This window comes from Linepithema humile, chromosome 1 (assembly GCF_040581485.1).
Source record: "Linepithema humile isolate Giens D197 chromosome 1, Lhum_UNIL_v1.0, whole genome shotgun sequence".
In the NCBI taxonomy this organism is placed as follows: domain Eukaryota; kingdom Metazoa; phylum Arthropoda; class Insecta; order Hymenoptera; family Formicidae; genus Linepithema; species Linepithema humile.
Genome location: NC_090128.1, coordinates 10962453 through 10988749, shown reverse-complemented (window position 1 = coordinate 10988749; position 26297 = coordinate 10962453). Strand labels below are relative to the sequence as shown.

The 26297-nt window shown below is 36.8% G+C and overlaps 3 protein-coding genes across 11 annotated transcripts in view; 2 read left to right on the top strand and 1 right to left on the bottom strand.

Annotated features, from left to right (window-relative positions):
• Window positions 1-17027, top strand: part of pnut (septin 7-like protein pnut) — a 36166-nt gene extending 19139 nt beyond the window's left edge. For 4 of the 7 annotated variants that reach the window (XM_067347915.1, XM_012375634.2, XM_067347910.1 and 1 more), the window contains 9 exons: window positions 444-903; window positions 2920-3127; window positions 3227-3479; window positions 3730-3913; window positions 4202-4367; window positions 5284-5325; window positions 6945-7080; window positions 7429-7592; window positions 9085-11883. In XM_067347915.1, the coding sequence (XP_067204016.1) occupies window positions 444-903; window positions 2920-3127; window positions 3227-3479; window positions 3730-3913; window positions 4202-4367; window positions 5284-5325; window positions 6945-7080; window positions 7429-7592; window positions 9085-9247 (1776 nt within the window). In that variant the 3' untranslated portion in view covers window positions 9248-11883. Of the gene's footprint in view, window positions 1-443; window positions 904-2919; window positions 3128-3226; window positions 3480-3729; window positions 3914-4201; window positions 4368-5283; window positions 5326-6944; window positions 7081-7428; window positions 7593-9084; window positions 11884-12887 lie in introns of those variants that run through there. The other 3 variants (XM_067347913.1, XM_067347914.1, XM_067347912.1) reach the window with 3 other exon arrangements.
• Window positions 17028-17038: 11 nt separating this feature from the next.
• On the top strand, window positions 17039-23485 carry Hmgs (hydroxymethylglutaryl-CoA synthase). 2 transcript variants are annotated; one of them, XM_067347924.1, is made up of 3 exons: window positions 17039-17178; window positions 17269-17379; window positions 20394-23485. In XM_067347924.1, exon 3 carries the CDS (start codon window positions 20457-20459, stop codon window positions 21810-21812), a length of 1356 nt encoding a protein of 451 aa, XP_067204025.1. In that variant the 5' UTR covers window positions 17039-17178; window positions 17269-17379; window positions 20394-20456; the 3' UTR covers window positions 21813-23485. The 2 variants fall into 2 exon arrangements, with proteins under 2 accessions (XP_067204025.1, XP_012231005.1); XM_012375582.2 differs by lacking the exons at window positions 17039-17178; window positions 17269-17379 and adding an exon at window positions 18041-20230.
• Rab19 (RAS oncogene family member Rab19) lies at window positions 23275-26287 on the bottom strand. 2 transcript variants are annotated; one of them, XM_012375583.2, is made up of 5 exons: window positions 26075-26287; window positions 25795-25879; window positions 25462-25560; window positions 25211-25368; window positions 23275-25124 (listed from the first exon to the last, which is right to left on the bottom strand). In XM_012375583.2, exons 1-5 carry the CDS (start codon window positions 26285-26287, stop codon window positions 25017-25019), a joined length of 663 nt encoding a protein of 220 aa, XP_012231006.1. In that variant the 3' UTR covers window positions 23275-25016. The 2 variants fall into 2 exon arrangements, with proteins under 2 accessions (XP_012231006.1, XP_067204038.1); XM_067347937.1 differs by lacking the exon at window positions 25462-25560.
• Between the last annotated feature and the right edge of the window lie 10 nt (window positions 26288-26297).

Below are 26297 nucleotides of genomic sequence, written 5' to 3'. Positions count from 1 at the left end.
AACTAAAGCGGTTAAACCGAATCTATTCTGCTTATGATAAAAATTGGCACAGTTTTCATTATACTTAAAAAAAATTACATTACGTACGTTTTTTAAATTAATTAAATTAATTTTATTAAAATTACCAACAGAAAAGAAACTATAAGAACCAAAACGCGGGTTTCGGGGCGCAAAGATATTGCAAATCAATACAGACGTCTGTATTGATTTGTAATATCTTTGCGTCTCGACATCTGCGCTTTGGCGCTTCCAACCTCTTTTCTGATTGATTTTTATGGTTATTATAAAACCATACACTATTTATTGAAATTAGACAAACGGGCTAAAATACTGTCGGTAATTTCTCTTCAGAAATTGAACATTGGCCCAGGGCCAAGTACCAAGGAGTTTAAATATTCAATACAGAACCGTGTATCTAATATACTTGTTTTTTTTTTGTACAGATTCAAGCGAAGCGCGAGTTATTCTTCAAAGGCGACGGCGCGGGAATAATCTCGCCACCGTCTGTGCCGTCGGTGCCACCGCCGCAGCCGCCGACGCAGGCACCAAACTCTCAAGTGAACAATTCGGCGACGAACGCCACGACGACCAGCAATCTTACATCGCCGAATGCGGCGCCGATATATTCGAGCGGCGCCGTCACGGGGCCCAATGCGAAAGCGCGGCTGCCGTCCGCGATTCCGAACGATGTCTTGGAGGACAGCAATAGACGCGAGTCCGCTCGTAACGCCGTCTCCGCGAAGGAAGACAGTAACAAAGAGACCAGCCTGCTGCACCATGCGCGACCCACGCCGCCCACCAAGCCCAAGGAGCTCGACGGCTACGTCGGCTTCGCAAATCTTCCCAACCAGGTGCACAGAAAGGCCGTGAAGAAGGGCTTCGAATTCACCCTCATGGTCGTCGGTCAGTAATAGCGCACTCTATAATAAATATAAGTTTATAAATCACAATGATATATAAAACTTTCGCGCGAGAAATGTTATTCTGTGCTTTTACGCAACAGAGTAAAAACACGTAACAGGAAATAGAAATGTACAATGTGATTTAAACTACTTTTTATTTTAAATTGTGAAACGCGGCTGCTAAGATTGTTCGAATAATGGCACTATTTTGGCGCGATATGAACAAATTAATTGTACAATTTACATTACTATAAATTGCCGCTTATATCAGTAGCGAAAGTGGGGGGTTGATTGTAATCAGGGACAGTTGCTGCACTGGGGAAATGAATCCGCCAGCAGTCATTCATGTTAGCAGGAGTTTATCTATGAAATATGTAAGCTGCGAATGTGTGTAAACATAAAGCTATGTCGAATCGATCAATACGATGTAATCTCCTGTGGAAGCGTATTTCTCGGATGCGCCGCGCGGAGTGCGGTTTATTGACGTCGGACCTGCTCGCGGCGAGAAACGCGATCCCGTTTCACGGAGGCTGGGCATTAAAATGCCCATTATGCAGCCGGCGGAGGAACAAACGGTCGTCTGTCTTGGCGCGAAAGCGCGAGGAGCTGGCCCGAGGCGAGGACAAAGGGAAAATTTCTACACGACGGTGAGCACTGATATTCCCATTTCGTCGGGAATATCATCTCGCGGAGCGAGATATACCATCTGCCGAGCACGTGCGAGTTCTTCTCGCTAGAGATTCTCCCTCGTTGCCTGGATCAAGGCTGTCGCCGAGATACAGCGGTTCTCACGCACGGGGATGGGTCCCCGGAGGGCCCCAAGCTCTCTCGCGGCACGATAGGTTCCGCCGGGTGGTTTCTCTCTACGCCGACCTTGTATTATTTATGCAAGCTTGATGGTATCGCGACGTGTGCACGAAGAGGACGTCAATTTGCGGCAATAACGCGTCGCGACTTTGCAGCTCCGCGATTGAAAAGCGTCGTAAATCGTTCGTTGCAGCCTGCGTTTTTGCCGCCTTGAAATTTATCATCTAATTGTAAGTTCCAGTTTCGTTAATTATGACCCGCAGGAGTGGCGTAATTAAAGGCTGATAAAAGGCGAGAATCTGGCGAATTTGTCCAACCACATTTCTGTCATAAAGCGTATTTTATAAAATAATGTAACGTATGATATAACGTAAATCGGACAGGCAGCGAAGAAGACACGTTAAGAATTCGACCGGAGATGTTCGACTGACTGTGAGAGACGTTAATAAAAGTGCTGACTGAACTTGACGACGACCAAACCGATGGTTTCGTGCGAACGCCAAGCAGGCACGCACGCGGGTGTAAAAGAGTGTCATTGGGTCTGAGGAAATTTGAGAGCGCGGTCTGCTGCGTGCGGAGGCTATTATTAGACCGCGTATAAACGGACCGCCGTTCCTCCGTAAATAGAGCAATTCAAGTGCCTACCCTTGGCTGAAGGTGTAGGCGCGGCTCTTCGTCTGGTTCAAGGTTCGCGCATTAAGAGGTCACGGTGCTCGTTCAAATTTCATTTCGCTACGTCTCCGAATTTATTTGACCGCGGATCCATTAGTAGACGTATAGCATTGCCGGTCGTAAATATTGGGGACCGAGATTAATGGTCGCTGTCTCGATGACGAGATATTAATGGCCGCGAAGTTATTTCGTCTTAGGATCATCGAGTTGAATTAAATTTCAGGAAAATAAATATTTGAAACAATATTTACCGCGTGAGAGAATGCAGTCGAAGAAACATTTCTTCATCAACTTTTTTTTACCGATCTATCTTTATTTCATTTCGCAAATATTTTGAGAGCTGCATTAAAAAAATTTTAGTAGCAATGGTGGAAACATATTATCGAGCAACTGCACCGGTTGTTAGAGCTAATCGCAGATAAGAATAAAAATATGGGATGAAATATGTATTTTCAAGTTACATTTATTTATCGAGAAATATTAATAATTGATATTAACTGATATTAAGTTACTAAAGTTGTCGTTTAAATTTTTACAGGTGAATCTGGACTTGGTAAATCCACCCTGATCAACTCTATGTTCCTGGCCGACATATACAGCGCCGAATATCCCGGACCCAGTCTCAGGATAAAGAAGACAGTTGCCGTGGAAACCTGTAAAGTGTTGCTGAAAGAGAATGGCGTCAATCTCACCCTCACGGTCGTCGATACCCCCGGTTTCGGTGACGCTGTCGACAACAGCAATTGGTAACTATACAAGCACAGAAATCCGAAAAGCTCACGATTAAATTCTGTCAAATCCACGTGCTTTCGTAATTCTAACGCATTATTGACATTTATCGCCAGTTGGGTACCAGTAATTGACTACATCGAGTCGAAGTACGAGGAGTTCCTTAACGCGGAGTCCCGCGTGACGAGACGGCAGATTCCAGACAGTCGAGTGCACTGCTGCCTCTATTTTGTCGCGCCCTCCGGCCATGGACTGAAGCCCCTTGACGTGGAGTTCATGCAGCGTCTTCACGACAAAGTTAACATCATACCTGTTATTGCCAAGGCGGATACCATGACGCCGGATGAATGCGCATATTTTAAGAAGCAGGTATGATCTGTTTTAATCTCGGATTTTGAAAAAAGGAAAAGAATGAAGGATATTTTATCTTTTTAAAATAAGTGAAAATACAAGTGAGGATTAAACATTGTTTTATTTTTTTTAATTCTCAAAAAATTTCTTTAAACTTCTAAAAGAATCGTAGCAAAATATATCACATAATAGTTAACGCTAAAATAATGAATTTTTTGCGTATATTTCCTGTTTTTGTAATTGTCATTTAATCGATATCGTATTTTAGATTCTGAACGAGATTGCGCAACACAAAATAAACATCTACGAGTTTCCGGAGGTTGATGAAGAAGACGACAAATCCAACAAATTAAGGGACAGAGTGCCGTTTGCAGTTGTGGGAGCAAATACTGTTGTTGATCACGATGGCAAAAAAGTGCGGGGCAGAAAATATCCGTGGGGAGTTGCGGAAGGTGTGTATAAGTTTGAATAAATTATCGATCAACTTTTCTGAATAAGAAAAACTTGAGTGAAAATTATTATTTGAAAATGTAAATAATTAAATTACAATCATGTTCAAAATTTACATTTTAAATATTTGCCTGTGATTTATTTTACTTCTATTTACATTTACTCTGCTTTTTTACATTTGGTGCACTTACGCTGCTTGTAGCACTATAAAATAAATAACGTTAGACAAAATTTCAAGCATCATATATCGAAGAAGTGTCGAAATATAATTCTTATATTTCTGTGCGTAGTCGAAAACTTGGCACACTGCGACTTCATAGCGCTCCGAAATATGGTGGTAAGGACGCACGTGCAGGACTTAAAAGACGTGACGAACAACGTGCATTACGAGAATTTCCGATGTCGCACCTTGGCCGGTCTGGGCATGGACGGCAAACCGACGAAGGCCTCGAATAAGTAAGTACATTTGTACCAATTGATGCGATTAAGTTGCAATTTCTTCTCCACACGTTTGATTTGTGAGAGATATTATGGGAAAGATGCTTAGAATATTTTTGTCGAGAAGTAGATGTACTTTACTCTATTGACATAGACAAATCGAGCATCGTGATTTGATTTAGCAGATTGATCGAAAGATTTAAATAAGAAGAATTGAATAAAATTGAAAAATTAGACTAAAGTCGATTATCCGCCTGAAATTAATTTGCTCGCTCCATCACTCGAGTTAAGTGATAAAACTGCAGCCCTGAAAACATGCGTCTTTTAATATAACAGCGATTTAGCTTCATATTGCGTAATATGATCCAATTTATTAATTCACCTGTCCCCAGATATAATATTAACATTGTCGCCGGATGTGATAAAAATGACGGGACGACTACTCTTTTCATTGGGTCCGGTCGGGGTCACGACGCTCGCTTTGTCTATTCGGAACACAAGCAAGGTTGTTTGTTTCGTTGAGTTTGATTTGTGAGCACGCAGTGTGTCTCGACGAGCACTCTACTGTGTATGCGATGATGAGATGATCGTTTATTTCGAGCTTCAGTATCACTAATACGACGCTGGTACTTGCAAATCGGTTGCGTGTACTGTCCGAAACGCTTGTATCAAATAATGTGTTTTCGTTTAATTGGTTTCTTCATTCGGAAGAATACAAAGAAAGGTTGTGCATGCAAACTATCGAAGGCCTCTCCCTCCCCCCCAGTGACACTCGCGTTCGAACTATCATAGCATATCTCGATCGCGAGCAAGATTTATATCCGTAGACTAGACACGAGAACGCTGTCGAGCGAGAGGGAGGGAACGAACCGACCCAAACCCTCGACAGCGTGTCGCCCGTGCGAATTTTAATGGTGAATTTCTTATTGGTCAGTTTGTGCCCTCCAGGAGTGATGAACAGTTTCATGATGGTGTGGTAAGTCCTTTAATAAGGCTCAAAAGGATGTACTATGGTTTTGTGTGCACAAGCCTTACGAGTTTTGAGACTTTCGCGAAACATTTCGATCTGAGAGGGCTCGCTGTGCGAAACATTGTAAAATCGAACGTATTGATAGAAAAAAAGTAATATTAAAAACATTACACGTCCTAAATCCGCCGATTGCAGCTAATTTAATAATTTGTGTTTTATTTTGTGCGTTGGATTTTACAAAATTATCAAATTAATTATATTAAAATATTAAGTAAATCATTTAAAATATTTAATTCTCTTAATTTTGATTGTGTAATTTAATTTAATTAATTCAAAAGCATTATGCGGTTTCTCTCTACAGTATTTTTAGAATTACAAAATTAAATTGAATATTTCGATTTAATTTAAATATAAATTATAAATTTGATTAATATTGAGCGGTTATGTATGTACACAGTGAGCCCTCCGAAGAAATATTCGATGCAAATTATTGTACGCTATTTAGAAAGAGAACTTGTAAATTAGTTTTTCTACATTGAATGTAACACGATTTGCTTGCTGTCTTTATATTCACACTTATTTTTGCATTAGTATTTAGTAACGTAATAATAGTTTTTTTACGCACAAAGTTTTCTTATAAAGGGAAAGTGTATCTAGCTATGTTTTTTATAACGCCTGTAAATACATTCTGGCTTCATAGATTTTATTATAGTAACTTTTTACATATATAAGAGCCCTGATTTGCATCGCACATAAATAAAAAAAAAGAAAGAAATTGTAGTATGTAGAGAGAAAAAAGGAGAGAAACAAGTGTTAAAATATAAATTAAAAATTCTTATATTGCTTATATCTTTTTTAATACAAGTGAATAATGAAAGCAACGATATTTTCATTCATGTCAACAATCATTCCGCATGCATATGACGCTATGTAGCATAAAGCTTGCAATAAATTTCCGGAATGTAATTGTCTCCCATGGATATAGAGCAATGTTCTAATTGCCATGATAATAATCCGCGATAATAACGGTGGAAACCAATTATCGGTCATAATTCGCGTAACATCAATGCAAATCCGGGCTTTAGGCATTTAATCCTTAACTGATTACGTTGGTAAGCTTTTACATAAAAGCTCTCCGATGATAAGTCATATATTTTGCTCTTATTAGAGAAAATAGTTATTTGTTTATTACTTATATAAAATATATATTAAAACAGATTTTTTTTTTTATTATTTGTTAAAATTTGTACAGCCAGATGCGTGATTTTTCTATAATGATGCAATATCAGTTAAGAATTAAACATCTCTTATCTCTTTCTTTATTCTTTGCGGCACTGCGTAATTGTTATTAATATCACAACTTGAGTAGCTAATTTGAATGTCTCATCTTTCTTGACTAAAAATTTATCTCTTCGGAATTTAGAAAATCTAATTTTGAAATTTGTGCTGCGAAGAGTTAAAATCAAGTTTCACAAATGTGGTAGTGCTGATTAACAATTATTATTGATGGCGCCTAAATGTGTTATACACGTCACATACGTTAAATGTAATACCCCGTACTTATATTCCGAAGATCACATTTCACCGATTCGTACATTTATAATTTTGATGTCGAATCTTTATAGGAATCCGTTGGCGCAACTGGAAGAAGAGAAGCGCGAACACGATAACAAGATGAAGAAAATGGAAATGGAAATGGAACAAGTGTTCGAGATGAAGGTGAAGGAGAAAAGGCACAAATTGAAAGACTCCGAAGCGGATGTAAGTAAAGCACGTCAGTAATATCATTTTTCATTCATTTCAAAAATTGTTTCAAGATTTGTAAAAACTCGCTTAAATTTTCCTACCTGGAGATTTAGATATCATTAATTAAATCAATTAAAAAAAAAAGAAAAAATGATTTAGCAAGATTCAAGTAAAAAGATGGTTTGCAAACTTCAGTTTTCACTTGGCATTCAATAACTTTTTTTAGCTCTGCCGCAAAACACATCAACCGATTCTTGTATTATCTCATAATTTTTTTATAAGTTTATCGTCTCATAAATTTTTTTACATTCGGCAATAAAAGCAAAGTTCGAAACATTAATACTAATAAAAAACGAAAAATAGTTACAAAGAAGACACGAACAAATGCGGCGCTCGTTGGAGCAGCAAGTGCGAGAACTGGAGGAGAAGAGACGAGCCTTCGAGGCAGAAAAAACCGCATGGGAGCAGCAGACCGGACACAGTATTGAAGAATTACGTAGACGCAGTTTAGAAGCAAATTCGAAAGAGTAAGTAGCCCATAATTCATAAAAAGAACAAAATTTTACGGTTTGATCGTTGATTTTTTACTGTTGCATTTTCACACATTTATTTCTTCGTTGTATCAAAGGGAATATATCGTTGTTTCTCGCACGAAATATTTTTGTTTTTGGAGAGATAGATTTTTTATTCAGCTTTATCTTGTTTTTTTTTGTTTTTTTTTTGTTTTTTTTTTGTTTTTTTTTTTTGTTTTGTTTTGTTATTAAAGAAAGACGCTAATGCGATTACGAACAATTAATGAAGTAGCTATATCGCTTGAAGCTTAGTTATTGGTGATTTAGTATGGCTCTTCGAATTATTTACATATCCGGTTTGATGGCGCAAAAATCACCCAATCTGGTGCAGCTTAATAGCTTTTTTGTACATTGCCTTTCACCACTACCGTATCTTTTTTTCCGGTTGTAGAGACTGTCGTCGAGATTGATATCAAATTTTCTCGCGAAAATTTCACGAATCTCATTCTGGAAGCTTAACATCCGTAATTAAAACTTGATGAATTGAGATTGTAACGCTTAAATCAGTAGTGTTCCGCTCTTTATGTGATTTCAAGTGGGCTTTAAAAAATTTCAATTTAAAGCTTTAATTAAGGAGCTGCAACATTTTTATGGGAGGAGTTAAACTTTTATTAAGTTTTGTAAAGGATTCATGGATAAAAAAAAGAGTACGATAGTGGGTAATTTTGCAATGTGGGCCTCACTCGCGCTGTATTTGGTAGTCGCTAATACGTGTTTAGATTTTGATGTGCAATTTTATAGTTGTCGTTCGCACCGCAATTCCATTCACGCTTGATATGTACGATCCTTTATACATCCCGATCACTTCACGAAGCTTGCACTAATAACCGTTAATCGAATATTCTTTACCGGCTCAATTAAAAGAAAAATTATCGTCGTCATCGAACTTCCTTTTTTATACTTTATATTCACGCGATATTATCCGCACATGTATATATCACATCTTCCATTCGCATTCTTTATAATGCATTTAGCGCTAAGTACGACTGTTTAATTCTAAGTCACAGTAAGATATTATATTATTAATTAATTAATTAATTAATAAGATTATTGTTGTGCAATACTTAAAAAATAATGCTAAACGTTTAGCGCTTGTTACTTTTTCTTATTTCTTAATCCAGAAACATGAGACCAACTTTCGTGTTGCTTGGATTAAAGTCATATTTTTAGCGCTAAATGCGAGTGACGTGCATCGCCGACGTTTTCAAAAAGTCCGAAATAAAAAATTCGTGCAAGGAACGTCGGCGATTCTGCAGGACACCGTTAGTGTCGAGCTAATCGCGCGAGAATATACGTAGACATAAGTTCGCAGTCACGTGTACAATTTTGTTTTTTCGCTACGAGCTTCCTTCTACGAATGTACATTCGCAAAAAAAAAAAAAAAGCAGAAGCTCGAAATTTTGTCTCTCTTGTGTGTATACCATATCGGGATGTCCTCCTGATCTAGGACGGCATCGATGTCCTCCGAGGGATCTGGAGGCGGCGGTGGAGGTACGTTGAGAGGGTCCCGAGGGATAGGCAGCCTCCTTCGCCGTCACACCAGTTTCAAATCACCTCAAGACAGCCCCGCACAGATACAGCTTGTCATACAGCATCCTGAGCACCCCTAATAGAGACCGTTTCCCAGGTCGCACTCTCGCTTATGAGATTCGTGCTGAAGTCATTGCGCGGACTTCTTCTCGTGCTCAATCCTTATCTGGTTTTTTTTAAACAGTACTAAAATCACTTGACAAAGATCCCGTCGGATCGGTAAAAATACGAATCAAAATATCCTGATTTGTTATGTCCGGAGGCAATCAAAACAGTACTTTGCAAAAATATAGAAAAGACTCGCTTTTGTTCGAAAACTGTACAAACATCTTGACTGCCTGAATAAGGGTTGAGGGAAGTCTTTTCATTCTCTTGAGGGGTGTAAGTAGTGCCTATCTAAACAACACTAATTTATTATTTCAATATTAAGCTTAATAAATTTTACATTTGTGTCTTTAGTGACTGAAGACAGAAATCAGCAAAATTTTGTTATTTAAATTACTTTTTAATTGGTAGAGTTTTCATTTTTTTTCCCAAGTTATCAGCAAATTGCATAAAAATTGGTAAATTAATTTTTTTAAACTTTGCAAATATATTGTTTTTTTAATATTTGGTCTTTATACGAATGCAAAGTTCGATATTAAATGGATTTAGAGGTGTATCTGTACTCGTTGTCGTGATAGGCGGCACTTACTCAACCTCTACACGCGTATGCGTGCGCTCGTTTACTCGTTCGATACATATCGTAATCCAAAGCGACTGTATATTTCTAGCGAGAAGTTCATAAGTCACACGCCGTAAAAATACCGCGCACAACTAAGACGTGCGTTTACCAGCGCGCATCTAAACGTGATTCAATACATTTCTTCACTGTTTTATACTTGAACCGTCTCGTGTTCGCTTCACGCGTCTTACACAATAATTTCGTTACTCGACGAAGTAACTGCAACAAACATTGTCGTAATTGTGCACAAATGCGACACAAACTTAACGATAATCCAAGTGAAGGAAAATTGAGTATCGTGGAATAGTTAGGTGGAGCTACTTAATACTATAATTAACTTTTTACTGTTATAAAGCAGCTGTTTAATACCCGGAGCTTACCAGGTTAATCTTTTGATTGAAATGACAGTTTAAAGTCGTTAAAAATTAGCGATTACAACTTTAATTAATTTGAAGTGATTTTTTTAACAAAAATTTAAATCAGAATTTGATTATTTTATCAATATTCGATTAAAAGTTATAGGATAAAAATAGAAATCAACAAGTCGAAAACAAGTCTGAAAATTTTATCTTGTATTATCGTTAAGATGAATTCTATCTCAAACTTGTCTTACATTCATTCCAGCCGCGTTTTCGCGTTTTTTCGAAACAATTCTATCTCAGCGACTCAGATTTCTTTCCTACAAAATTACAACATGTCTGTCTCGCGTTACATGGTAAAGTTTCAAGCGCGATTCATCATACGAGCACGTCTCTTTACTCTTCATATTTACGTGAATTTCGTGCATTTTTTCCTTTACATTTTACTATAACGTATTCATTATAATACAAACGTGGAGTCTCGGCTTGCGCATTACGGTAAGTCGCGGTCGAAACACTTAGACGATAGTAAACGACGTATTAAGTATATATTAGCGATATGTACATTTAGCAACGTATTTTTGGCACGGACTTTGATAAAGTACGGAACAGTGTGTAACGGAGCGCAAAATTGTCACTCATTCTTGTGTAGCGACGTTTTTGTACTCAAAATCCAAAACGTGCGTTTAAAACACACGAAACGTATACATAGACACACGCACACTTTGATCCTTTACCGCATCGTGTGCCATAATTTTGTCCTGCTGCTTCCATTAATACTTTAATTATAATGTATCGTCGCTGGATACGTGGTTGCTATATTATATTTGTTACACTTATTCCCGATCATATTTACACATTCAAATCGAAAACACTATCTGTTTCGATGTCCTTGGACGTTAATATTAACGAAGGCAGACTTGCTGCAGCCTTATCGTTATCTATCAGGCAAACTATGCGCGTTTCACGTTTTTCCAACTTTACCTCGATATTTATTCTATAAAATAGTAAATTACGGTAAAGGTGAGTTGTCTAGTTTATCGAAAGCATAAAAATTGAAAAAGTAATATTGGAGAATTACTTTTTTTAAATTGAGCTTGTTTTAAAAAAATTTTTTTTGTAACAAAAAAAATAACAGAAAAATTATAAACAAATTTGACAATTAAATTCTGACGTAAAGAAATTTGACAATATATCTTTTATGTCTCGTTCATCCTTCTTTTCTCGAAACAAATGCCTTAATTGCAAAAGTCATGCGGTAAAGGGTTGATTTATATGAATCTCCACTTCGCAAGCCCGCGCGGTTTGTAAAATCAAGCTATTGTAAACTCTGAGCAAGCTGTCGACCCCACTCGTTCGACTTAAACATTTTTTTTGTTATACGATGCGTAATAACAACTGTTCAGAAATGCTCAAGCAAAATTAACTAAATAGCTCGCACAAGCATGATCAGGCGTTTCGATGAGATTCTCGAAATTGCGAAGGATCGATTCAAAAGAAAGAAATTAGCGACAGCTTGGTAGAGGATATAACCGCCTATTACTAATAATTACTCACAAACCAGATTATATATTGTTAATTTCACGATTGAATCTTTTTTCGCAAAATAAACGCAAATGCTTACCTAAAACAATTACTAACCGTTTTCAGTCTTTCGTATTGCGATTTTTTAGCTTATCTGTATTCAGAGCGAGGCAACGGGGGAAAATTGTGTCACGGGAGGGAATTGGAAAGGGAAAATAAACGGATAAGTACATCGTTAAAATACGAAAGCTCGCAGAAAATAGACACAGTTTTCTCTCGTCGCTTTTTATTCTGTACCACGGTTTTTTGCCATATGCGTACAATGTTTTACTGTTTCATCGCATATCGTCACTTCGAATCTGGCTTCTCACAATACCATTTCTAGCATTATTTCATAAATTGTGTTTCGACTTTTATAGAAATACAAAATTGCAAGAAAAATTCGCGTTAAAGTGGCGATATGTTGCCGTCTCGATGTGCATACATATTTACAAATTCGCTGATTATAAATGTAAAAATTTATCGGTTGCTTCGATGTTTCGTAAACGTTAGTAGATGTAAATATCGTGAGATATAAATATTTAACATATTTGTGTAACCACGATAATAACAAATACGATATGAAAATATGTTAAGAGCCGTTAAAAGAGATTGGAAATAATGGAATACGAAGCAAAAACATGAGGTGATTTTTTGATACATGAGATAAGCATGGTCGCGAGCAAAGGATGGGTTCAAAGCATGGTTTTAGCATGAATAGATTTTGTATACGCCAAAAGTTTAGTTTTGCATAACAATATGCAACCGGCAACGGTATACGTAATGATTTTGCATAACAGTATGTTATCTGCTGTCTATCGCATATCGCTTTAGACATTTCTGTCGACGCTTTCGAGTCAATTTTCTACATTTTTTACGTAAGCGTTCAAATAAACCGAAATTTTTCTTTATAAAGATAGGATAAAAAAAAGGAAAAAAATAATCGGAAGATAACGTTCGGTGTGCATCTCGAATTAGTGCTCGCGTGGCATGAAAGTCGATGATGCAGATTCTTCTGTTATTAGCGCGACGCAAGCGATAGGCGAGTACTTGATATAGAAATTCTCCTTTCAGGACTGTCGACGGTAAAGACAAGAAGAACAAGAAGAAAGGCCTCTTCTAATCGAATCGATCCGCAAGAAAGAAAGAAAGCGTGCAGGAACGACCCGATTCGGCCGCGATTATCGCGCTTCCGGCAACGCTGTTATCGATGACAAACACGAGTTAGGTGGTTACGATCGACGATAGACTAGATTTGTGCGCGATATAAAGATCCGCGATCGGAAAAGCCATCGGCTGGATTCTGTGAAACAGTATTCGCGGACGATGCATTCGTATTGATATTGAATTGTTGGATCTCTAGATGCAAGCAACTGCTAAAGAATCAGTTAGCTGAGAATGATTTCGCAGATTTTAATCGCACCTAAGAATCTGTCACGCTCTATGAAACTTGGAGATTTCGTGGAAACCAAAATTCATAGAACTAGATGTCTTCGAAGACAAGATCTGCTTGTCACGAATGATTCATGATTTATTAACAATCTGCGAAATCGCGGGATCCTATATCTAGGATTTCGGATATCAAGAGTCTTGAACCACAAGGATCTCTAATACGAAGGCCCATCAACAGAGACATCCGCAACAAATTCGATAAGGATCTCAGCGATCGATACTTCGCTTATCCGTTAATCTGCACAATCAATCAACTGAAGATCCACGACGCCTAATTTTCATACACTTGAAGATTAATTGATCCAAAAAATCCAAAATCTTAAATAGGTTGATTAGTTGCGACCAAGTTATGTTCTATCGGCATCCGGAAGTATTATCCTCGATGCGGAATATTCCGGGCTGCGTTTAGATTTACGTGGGTGTCTTGCGTCAGCGGGTAATCCCGTTTTATTCTCTTCACAATACGCGCTGCGTGCAAGTTGCGAACCGAAAGAGAGAAAGAGAGAGAAAAGGAAGATTCTCCTACGACAAGAGAGTGTGTCCGCCTGTGCTTTTTCGCGCTTCCTACTAGTATTCGAGGAAATGAAGAGTTAGGGAGGGAGAATAAAGGGGTACACAATCGTTCTTTCACGACGCTCACCATCGTTCAATCGCGACCGCCATTTACTTACGATACAATTGTACAAAAAGAAACATGTAGATGTAATTTTTTGGAGAACGTAACTTTCATACTTTTCTCGGCGCGAGTTAGCTCCGTTTAAACTTGTGTATCTTTTTGCGCAACGAGAGCGTCGCGTGTCCGCCGCTCTCCGCTAATCATGATTACGTCTGTGCCATCGTGCGGCCGACAGGAAGGATAGTCATCATATCAATATCTTGGAATTAAGGCAATCAAGTGTTTCGCGTTTCACATTCTGAAATAGAATAACGAGAGTGATCACGCACGGACTTCCGAGTACAATAAAATCAATCGTTTTCTAAATCAACAGATTAATTATGATCTTGACATTATGTAATTAGAATCAGTTGGAAAGATTGTAAATTTAAACATTGGGAAATTGTTAGAAATTATGATTATTACGACAAATGATGATTACACTTGTTTAAATATTTATTAAGCAATAACTTACAATAAGTTAAAATATTTTGAATATTTGATTTGTAATAAGTAAAAAAAAAAATCCGTATCTAAGTATAACCGTATCGATTTTTTATTTTCGCGTTCTTGGATGACTCAACTCTCCGTAAGATATTGAGAGATCGAGAAAGAGCATGATAATCGCGAGTAACGTAATCGTGGCGCGGAGAGAGGCTGAACATGATATCGCACAAAGCAGCGGCCATATATTATATACATATATAATAAATATATATTTATGTATAAATAAAAAGCGAGAGCAAGCGTAAGCGTAAGTCTAACTCATGTACACGTAAGCTGCGCCTCGCGACGAGTGCGAGAAATCGATTATTATAAGAACGAATCATTGTATAAATAATGAATTTAGGTGTGATGGATCACTGCGATTCTAGGTGGTGCGTTTTTCCCATTTTCTTAAATCAAAATTACTTCATTCTTTTTGTTGCGCAAAAAGTTCACTATCGTACAAAATTGATTTTCTAATATTTTCATTCAAATACTGAGTTACTTTTTGAAGAATGGCACACCGCTTTTATTTCCGATCGATAATTGAATTAAATCGATATAATCAAAACTACAATTTTTAAGAAGAATTATTATATATACTTTCTTTCACGAAAGTGAATAAATAATAATTCTGTGCAAAATTTTTTTGCAATATTTTTTTAGAACATTTTACTAGCGCAATCAAAAATATCCCAAAATGCAATTTTTACTGTTGCCGTCAGGATTTATATTCGAATCAAAACGCACCGTCTGGAATGCGTCCACATCGATATGTTTAGGGATTAAGCTAATTAAGTTACTTCTGTGCCAAGAGGAGGGAATAAGCAGTTTTATAAAGCTGCAGGAGCGGTCTCTTTGGTTACCGCGAAGTGAAGCACGCAGTATTCTCTCCGGGAAAGTTCTGTGAACGTGTTTGAGGGGAAGGGTTCAGGGGAAACGTTCTCGTTTACACAATCAACCCTCCGACGGATATTTCGAACTCTGAAAGCAGTCGGTTCCGTTTCTCGAATGATCAGGTTTTACCATCTGGCGAATTTGCGTACTTTCAACATCACGTAATTTATTATTCGATCTCATAGAAGATCTGTTTCCCTTACTATAATCGTTTCTTCTTCTTTCTTTTCACCCGAATATTTTGTCTTAAGTACAGAAAGCGTAAAAGAAGAATTGTAGCTAAGAGAAACAGATCTGCGAAACGATGCGGAGGCCAGTAAAGAAGTTGTTCGACGATTGTCTTATTAATTTCTATTCGATATATTATTATATTCTATTTTATTGCATTTTTACGCTTCCCCCGTTTCCTTCATCTCACGGGGGTGAGAAACGCTCGCGCGCGCGCGCGTGCATCACATTCCTATTTTGTATGCATTTTTCTAAATAGGCTCGCCGGCTCAAGCGTGTTTCGCCGAGATACATCTACATAATCTCCCATTCGCGTACATTGAATCACAACCAAAATAAGTGCGAGCAGCCGCATTCAATTGAAATATCCTGTTCCGAAACTGCGAAAGCATTTGACAGTAATTTAAAAAAAACTGACTGGGGATTACCAAGAGAATCCGAAGTATCCAAGTATTCGAGCTCTATATGAAATCAAAGACTTCGGCGATACAAAACAGTAAGAACTCCATGAGCAATATTCTAAGAGTATGAAAATACGAAGATCTGGGTATTCTGAGCAAAGAATCCGAAGATCTAGAATCAAATTGAAAAACTGGAGGCTGTGGAAATCGAAGAATCGAGGAATGACGGATATACAAGAACTCGCGCGAGCCGATGAATGAGAGAATGATAGATTTTCACGCGCACTCACAGATATTCCATATCGTCAAGTTACAAATAAATTGCAAAACGTTAGACTCGAGATCAAATGATTTTACGGCTGCGCAACATTATGCAGGATGTTCCAGGATAAAATTAATGGACATGTAATAAGATATTGAAATAATTTTAGTAAAAGAAATCCATTACTTTACGTCTTCATGAAAAGTCAGAGTTGCGTTATTAAAATTTTTCTTTAATTCAAGAATCTCTCTAATTTTTGTATATTTTATATTGTCGAAATTAATAACTGATACTTATATTTTCAAGCCAATTTCCTCTTTCTACAATTCGTTCTATTTAAGAGATTCCTCCTGGAAGACCCTATGTACATCGCTTCACACCTTTCTGCGTGAACTGGCAATCGATTGTACTTAATTATCGCACGAAATCGCCTGATGCGTTACTCTGCAGCCGTGCCGAGGACAACGTCGAGCTGGATGAAGGACCTTACTTAAGGCTGCATCTGAAGCCCGGAAGGCCAGGTGGTGTTATCGATAACTATGTGTATTTCTATGGACGATGCTTGTAATATGATTTAAATGGTTACTTGTAGGATCATTGTAAAACTATTCGCGCGTACGCGATAATCGATGTGATTACGTTTGCTCCGGAGACGAAAGACACGGAAGACGAGCGGTTTAGATAAACGAAACAAATTATATATTTTGCCGTGCCAGACGAAAACGAAGCTGCCGCCGCTAATTGTAGACCAGTTGTAATAACGACTCACTGTATCGCGACGAACACTTTAGAGTATGTATCCAGTAAATTATATATAAAATCATATAACGATAGTTCGCGTTTGGAACCTTTCTATTGATTCCACAACAATACAACGTGTGGATGATGATGACCCTTTTATAGGAGGTTCAAGATTTCAGGAGTTGTTCATTATTCAACACACACGAAGAGGACGCTCGACAACGAGATCAAAATCATCTAAAGGTAATTAGAGCTATTTTGTAATTATCATATTTTGTTGTACATCCTTGTTTTAAATTAATTTTTCCTTATCCGTGCATTTTTGTTTTGTAGGAGCGGAATTTTATAGCCCTTTGTCCTTTTGTTTTTTATAAATTAGTTTTACTTCATAAACAAAACGCTGTGTACTCATAAAGTGTCAGAGGAAACTTACTAGCGAATTCTGTGAGTAATTTTTTTTTTTTCCTATATATTTGAATGGTTTATTAATGGTTTTTCAAGTTGTAATAATTGCGTGATGATTAATTGAAATTAAAATATAATGATTTCCACACAAATCATTTATTAATGAAGAAATTTAAAGAAGTTAAAGAAATTTTTAAAAATGTAAATAAATATTTTTAATAATTTATGATAATATTCATGATATATTCGTGGTAATTATCAATTGTGCATACATATTTTATGCACATAATATTATTTGAGTTTTTTTTCCCACAAAATCAGATTTTTTATTAAGTATGATTCAATAAATCATGCTTACGGTTTTCATTGATAGCGAGAGTCTGTGACATACTAATCTTACGTCGGAGAAGGCGATAGGAATTCCTTCTTCCGGCCTGCTTTTACTATTTCTTAACACGCTTTCAAGTTATTAAAAGCGGCCTGATTTTGCTATTTCTCAATCACTATACCTTTGATTAAGCATGTGGAAAAATAAATTGAAAGGGAGAATTCGTGGAATGTAAATTTTAGCATAAATTTCAAAAAGGGAACAGTTGTGACGTATGCAACAGAAAGTGGAAAGCGCTGAAGGATTAAATATTTATTTACATATCGTTTATACACATGGTGTGTTGACAGTGAACACACGTTTATGTATATATAATTCTGCTGACGAGGCGAGATATTTTACCTTCGCAATTCTCACGCCGTTTTCACATTTCATTTCATACGTATTTTTCGCCGTGTATTTTATCCTGTAAAAAGTTGAAATGGGTTTTCGATACTTTTGATTTCCCAATGTCTAAAAGAATTCGTTTTCTACGGAAATTTGAAATAATCTTATGATTAAAATGATGGTTGTTTATTTTATACGTTACATGTTATCTCGTTAATGAAGCCTTGAGTAGAATTTCTGATGAAACATCCTTCGCTTGCAATTATAAAATTGTCATTTTTCGATAATCTCAATTATTCTTAAGCGATAATTAATTGTTGCTATTGTTATTTTAAATATTGCGAAAAAATTTTAGTACATTTCAATATGGAATACTTTAAGTTTATTGAGAAATTTTTTATTTTTTACAAAAACGCCACATCAGAAGTTTCAGTAAATTTAAACTACTTAAACTACATCGCTTATACGTTTTATCAAAATATTATTATAATTTATGCTCATATATTTTCAGTAAAAAATTACACGTGATATATTCATGATATTTAATATTGAAACGTGTGTGTACTCTGAAATTTTTTCGCAACATTTAATAATAGCGACACAATTAATTATCGCTTCAAGAGCAATTGAGATCATTGATCATTGATTGGAAATGTTATGAATATTCTTTCCCAGGCAGCGCATGTTTGTTTCATATACATTTAGGAAACGTATATGAAACGAACATGTGCTACTTGGGTTTGATTCTGTAATTTTGATATTATGTTTCAAATTACAACCATAATTTTCTCATATCAGAAAGATTATCGCTGCTTCTGATACAACTCTACCAACATATTTAACATTACAATGCACAAAGTCGTCTCTTTGATCTGTTAAAAATCTATTTAAGAATTTATTTATTTAACATGTGAATTTACATCTTTTGTTGAAGAATCCATGTGTCTTTGTATTTTTATGAGAATGGAATAGTAATATAAACTTTGTGGATATATTTTTGCTGCAAACGTTTCCACAATGATGACAACTGATTTTTTAACAGTCATGTAGAGGTTATAGTAGAAAGTCAGACATATAATTATTAAGTCTATTATCGGCTTTATATATAGCTTTATATATTTTTAACTTTTTTTTTGCTGTATGACATAAAATGACATAATTTGTTTTTTATTATTACTGTAAGAGTTTCATTTATGCACGTTTGCGTGCATTTTTTTTTTTTTTTTTTTTTACTGTTACGTTGCACGTTACAAAATAACACAAAAAAATTATGTACATTGTGCGCAATTTTTTTACCGAATTGTTTTGCTGTTGGAATCGAATACAAAAAATGTAAATCATTACATAAACATTACACAAACAAATAATGTTATGTAAAATTTATTAATGCGTTTTTTGTAAAAAATGCGTTTTCTGCTTTTTGTCACAAATGTCGACGAGTCATTTATAATATCGAAAAATTAATCAGTCGTTTCGGTAAGTTCTTTTAACATTCATATTGAATTTCTCGAAGGGTTTTCTTCTCAATAGAGGTAGGCAGAATAATTGCGCATGAGCATTGTATATTCATCGTGACCTGATGACCCAATCGAAACCCGGTTCGTCGAAAGAGCGGACTCGCACGTGGGCACACATCTCGACACGCTATCTTTTCACATGTTATTAACAAATTCTATGTTGCTTTGTAAATTGTTATGCAAGCTCATTGTGACAATGCAATAACGAATTTAACGTAAAGCACCGACCCTCGTATCGGCTGCATGCGTCAGCTGCGTGAACCTTGTCACCCCTTCTCTCGCCCCGCTTCCCGGCTTCCCGCATGCCGATGACTACGGCGCGGCGCGGGTATCGCAAGCGCACTCGCCTGCGAGAGCTGAGTCGTGCAAGGCTGTCAGTGTCTGCCGCACGGCGGGACCACGTGAACGGATGAGCGAAGCGAAGGACGATTGACCGACCGGCCGACTTAACGGAACGACGGAGAGGACCGAGCGAGCTTCAAAACACGCAATCGAAAGTCGCTCGACGGCAACCAACGGCGCGACGACTGGAATTTTCACCGAGCCGCGCCGAGTTTCACTTCTAACCTGAATTCGACGTGGCGTGTGCGGAGATCGTTCATGTGCCTGTCTCAATATACGTCAAACGAGCCATCGGCGAACGCTACGCGACGACGAGGTATAACGCGGAGACGTGCGATACGTAGAAACTATGCGTGTTTCTTTAATTCCGATCCTCTTTAATCCCGACCTTAATAGATCTCTATTGGGATCAAACTTGTGAATTACGAGCGTGACACAATTTCATTAGAATCAGCTGACTGACTCTCGGTTGTCGCCAGGGTGATTACATAAACTTAGGCGGAAGGAGAGAGCGTCGAGGACTCGTTGGACAATTCGACAGGATGTGGCCGAAAGATGTTGGTATCCGGGCGCTGGAGGTGTACTTCCCGGCGCAGTATGTGGAACAGAAGGAGCTGGAGGAGTACGACGGCGTTTCGTCCGGCAAGTACACGATCGGCCTGGGCCAGACGCGGATGGGCTTCTGCAATGACCTGGAGGACATCAACTCGCTGTGTCTGACCGTGACGCATCGGCTGCTGGAGCGGCACGATATCAGTCCGCGGGACATCGGCAGACTGGAGGTCGGCACCGAGACTATACTCGACAAGAGTAAGTCAGTCAAGTCCGTGCTAATGCAACTGTTCGAGTCGTGCGAGTGCACCGACATCGAGGGCATCGACACCACGAACGCCTGCTACGGCGGCACCGCCGCACTCTTCAACGCCATCGCGTGGGTGGAGAGCAGCTACTGGGACGGCAGGTACGCCCTGGTCGTGGCGGCTGATAACGCGGTGTACGCTGCGGGTAGCGCCAGGCCGACCGGCGGCGCGGGCGCGATAGCCATACTCGTAGGTCCGGACGCGCCTCTGGTGTTTGACCGCGGCCTCCGCGCGAACTGCATGCGGCACGCGTACGACTTCTACAAGCCGGATCTGCGTTCCGAATATCCCGTGGTCGAAGGCAAGGTGTCGATCGAGTGCTATCTGAGTGCTCTGGACAGCTGTTATCAGCTGTACCGCGATAAGGTTAAGAAGCAACGTCCCGATGAGGATGTTACGTTGGCCAGCTTCGACGCGATTCTCTTCCATTCACCGTACTGCAAACTCGTGCAGAAATCATTCGCCCGGCTGGCCTTCATCGATTTCCTCAACACGCCGGTGCCTCAGATTTCTGCCAAGTACGATCCCGTGAAGAAGTTCCACGCTTCCAAGCTCGAGCAGACCTACTTCGACAGGGATATCGAGAAGGGCTTCATAGAACTGAGCAAAGCGGACTTCCAGCAGAAGACTCAGCCGAGTCTGTTGTTAGCGAGCCAAGTTGGAAATATGTATACACCGTCGGTGTACTCCGGTTTAGTATCGTTCCTCATATCGAAACCGATAAGCGAACTGATCGGCAACAAGATATGCGTATTTTCCTACGGCTCGGGCTTCTGCTCCAGCATGTACTCGATAACGGTGGCGAGAGAGGGTTCCGGCTTGACGAAAATCGTCGACGCTCTTTCTTACGTCAAAAAGGAATTGGCGGAACGTCATTGCGTCTCTCCCGTGGAGTATACGAAAATATTAGCGTTGAGGGAACAAAATTGTCACGTTGTGCCATACGTTCCGCAGAGTAGTACGGATAATATGTTCCCGGGAACATATTTCTTAGTGAAGGTGGATGAAAAGTACAGAAGGAGTTACAAAAGAACATGAGGTCGAGGTATTCGATTCCGAGGTTTAGGTAATTTTTAGTTAATTTCCTTCTACAAAGGCTCGAAGATTTACACGATCAAGTTCTTGTTAACAGCAATTGTATAATATTGTAGCGTTATTTATTGCATCAAATGCTGAACGAGATATCGAAAATTCCTTTCACTTGGGTCTTCCTGATTATATTTCTCTTATTGTAATTTTAATATAATTTTTTGATCGCATTAAATGTCGCGAATTGTTCGACAGGATTTTCCAATCATACTAATAGTAATTGATTACAATTCTGTAAGAAATATAAATATAACATAGTCTATATCGTTGCGCAACAAATATCAATCATTGTTAGGAATCTCAGGCTCTGATGTTATTGTAATAGAAAATATTTTGGTGAACCAAATGGAAAAGAGCTATTCGTACTGATAGCCTTTTCGCTGATTTTTGCAGTAACTTACGTAACAATAACGCATCACCGTTCCTTTTATCAATTACAAATTGCCGTTTCTCGCGTCAATTACAAATTGTTTCAGATACATTTATAATTCATCCTTATTATCATTGTTGTAGCCTGTTGGTACTTGCATTAATCTAATGATGGCATGTTTAAATTGACATAAAAACAGCATGAGAAAAGTGCCTTACGTATACACTGTTCTTACAAAACGGAAAGTTTAGACAATTTTATATATTCATACTATACATATATATCTCGTTTAATATGCGATAAAAGAAATAAATTAACATAGCGATTAAAGTAGGATGGGAAAAAATTGTTGTTTTACTTTTAATCGGTACGCTTGCCAATCCCAGAGTTAAACTCATTTATCTGCGTGTATATCATGTGAAAATTTATGCAAAAAATTTTTTTATATCTGTGGTATACAAGAATTATCTCAATTATCTGAATTTGAATTAAAAGTGAAGAATTAAGAAATATCTTCTCTACCTCGTTTTATCATTTTTTTTTACGTTTATTATAAGTCCGCAATATAAAATATTATTTCATATTTGCAAGAAAAATCAAACGAATATTTTTAGTCCTGCATACTGAGGATTTACATGGTTTATAGCATTATTTACTGGATTGTTATTTATATATGTATATGCTAATCATATACAAAATGTTTATTTACATTAAAATAAATCATTATCTTATTAGCGTATCGGATGAATAACGATACAATCACCCCGAATGCAATATAGGAATTGAATCCATAAGGTTGATATATTTAATATAAATAATATATATGTATAAATAAATTGATTCTATATTCGTAAATAATCATTAGAAATCGATGATTAACCTCTGCTCACTGTGATAAACGACTTTACTATTCAGCTTATTAAACTATCAGTTATAAAGTAAAGTAAATAATTTTTTTAATCAATCAATGTTTATTATTGTGTGAAAAAAAATTGAAGTTAATAAATATTGATTGATCGGTAGCAAAATTTATGTCTGAGATTTGTAACGAGTGAAAAAAGACGCTTTATTTATAATAAATTAAAATCTCAACATGTACAATATTATACAGTATGTTTTATACGTATCAAATGCAATATATATTAGATCCGCCATTAATTAACGAAGCTATTATATTACACACCATGTATTTTAGAGAAAATATATTTTCCAGTTGCCTATATGTGTGGGATACAATAAATATTTTTAATTATTTCGTACAATAATTTCTTTACACCACGTATCTAACATATTGTTTCGGCGCATAATTGTAGTATTAATTAATATAAACTGATGTCCCGTAATATATTTTTTTCTGCACACGTAATTCAATTATAGTGAAATGCAGTAAATCGATATATATATATATATAAATTTTTCTCTTTCGAACTAGAAAGTACGTCTAGAAAAATATTTTTGTTTCGAAAAATTCCCCGAGATTTATTTGTAAAATTTGCAAAGATCCTAACTTGCCGAAATATTTTTTATATCTTGGTAGAATTGGGATGTGTGCGTAAGATAATATTGATTTACATTTTGGTTTATGTATCTCTTATAAAAAATAATTTATAAATTATTTCCAATAAGTAATTCAATGAGTATTTTGAGACTGAGACGTTCACATTAGTAAATGTGCAATGTAAATATAAAAAAAAATATGTTACAACAAATTGTATATAAGCAATAAGAGGAGAGATTCATTACATTAATTCACAAATAACAATAGCGTCCGTTCACACGAAACGCATTCTACATCCGCATTCTCATCACACTTTTCGCGCTAAAATGCGGTCACATTGTTGAAATCAAACAAAGACTGAGAATCAGATAATCACTCTTAGCACAAAATATGCGTTGAGGATGAGTGCGACTGAGAATTAGTATTTACAACTTCGTGATTCGAATAAATATTTGGCAGTCGAGAATGTAAATTTCACATTCGCCATAACAACATTCGTATATGCAAATAAATAAAATAAATAAAAAAAGGAATTAAGTTAGCATTCAGAATTTAAATTCTCTGTAATCTTCTAGATCGCTTTACAAGCATTTGTGCGTTTTTGTATTAAAAAAATAACGGTTATTACTTTTTTAAGGCACTAAAGTATCTAATTGTAAGATTTCTTCAGGTCGCTGCAGTGTCAGTGTGATGTGTGTAATGTATGTAAATATTTGTACATCTTCACTAAATCACTTGTATAAAAATATAAATGTTTTTTTCGGAACAAACTTTTGAAGCAAAAATGAATCACGCAATTCTAAAGATCATATTTTTGTCATGAGATTCATCTTTCTCTCAATTAGAACAGTCAATGCCACGTGCTGCGATATTTTGAAGTTGATATATAAATTTTTTATATTGATAAAAATGACAAGGACTGTTCTGATTTTGAGATTAATTTGTAATTTCATACATTAATTCGTAATATTAATTTGTAACGTTATAAGAAAAATGGCAGTGAAGTTTTGTGAAAAATTTCTATACTACTTTAAATATAAATAATTCTTAATACCAATTATTTAATAGAGATTCTCATTTAAAGAATAGAATTATTGTCATATAGATATTGTTATTTCTTTCCTAGCGTTCGCTGAGTATTTTAGTTTTTAGTTTAAAAGCAAGCAAGCAAGCATGGAATACCCATTCGTTCGTTGGCTGCCATTTATCTTATCACTACAGCGTGCCGTTTTTTATTAGTATCTCAATTTACGTAACTGCTATGAATAAAAAATTATCAAACAGTTTAAAATATTTTATATGAGCAGCCTGAACAAGAAGACAGATCTCGTCCAACGCTAAGCTTTACTACATCGTTCTCGTTCGTACTAATCTGGCGATTATCGTGTCGTCTCTAAAAGTGGATAGTAATTTAATTTGTAAAAAATTAATGTAAAATTGTATAATGTGCGATAGAGACGAAAATAGAGGCAGATTTACCTTAAGTTCAGATGCCAAATAGAAAAAGATGGAATCTACATTCGTATTGTCTTTGGCTGAGGTCTCCACTACGTGCAAAACTTCGGGCAGATATTGACACAAAGCTTCAGCCTCAGCTTTCTTTACTTCCCGCTGATGTTCCAAATCACATTTATTACCTACAAAGTGAAAAATGTACAAAAGATAAGTGAATCGCAATATAATTGCAATTTGCATTATTATTATAATTATGTACATGTAAAAAAGCATACCAACTAATACTAATAACACATGCGATGATGTATATTTCCGGACTTCTTCCACCCAACGTTGTAAACTTAAGAATGTCGGTCGCTTTGTGATATCGTAAACTAAAATGTTCATAGATCATTTTTAAAAGAATGCCATCTTATCTTATCTTATCAAAAAGCTGGTAAACAGCGGGTAAAAAGAAAAGGTTTAGACGATTGTTTGCTAACAAAAAATGCAGTATTATTCTAATGAACTTTTGAGACATAATTTTTGAACTATAAATTATTCTTTAAATTAACATTGCAATTATCTATTGTGTGACTGATATAAAATATGATGGTCTGTTTACTTACCTATAATTATTCCATTTGCAGATCTATAATAACTTTGAGTTATTGTTCGAAATCTTTCCTGCCCTGCAGTGTCCCATATTTGTAACTGTCAACACAAAAGATTGAATTTCAGTAATCATCATGACTCAACTGTAAATCATTACAAACTTAAACAAGCAAGAGTGAGTAATCTATCAAAATAAGTTTTATCTATCTATAAACATTAAGCAGACCTATATTTCAGTAATGCATCACAAAGAGATTCAATGGAGAAAATTGCAAGTTTGCAACGAGTAAGCACCTTGATTCTCTTGCCGTCTATGAGCACGGTCTTTATGCAGAAGTCGACGCCGATGGTATTCCCGTGTCGCTCGACGAACGTGCCGGACTTGAATCGCTGCAGGACGCAGGTCTTGCCCGTGCCGCAGTCGCCGATGAGGACGATCTTGAATAGATAGTCGAAGTTCTCGTCGTCGCTCGGGCTTATCAAGTTGTCGGGATCGCGACACGACATTCTCACCAAG

Coding starts and splice junctions, on each gene's coding strand:
- Rab19 (XM_012375583.2), bottom strand. CDS start 26,287: ATGTCGTGTCGCGATCCCGACAACTTGATAAGCCCGAGCGACGACGAG. Junction 25,561..25,794: donor TGCAAATGGAATAATTATAG/GTAAGTAAACAG, acceptor TGAACATTTTAG/TTTACGATATCACAAAGCGA. Junction 25,125..25,210: donor ATTTGGCATCTGAACTTAAG/GTAAATCTGCCT, acceptor ATCCACTTTTAG/AGACGACACGATAATCGCCA.
- Hmgs (XM_067347924.1), top strand. CDS start 20,457: ATGTGGCCGAAAGATGTTGGTATCCGGGCGCTGGAGGTGTACTTCCCG.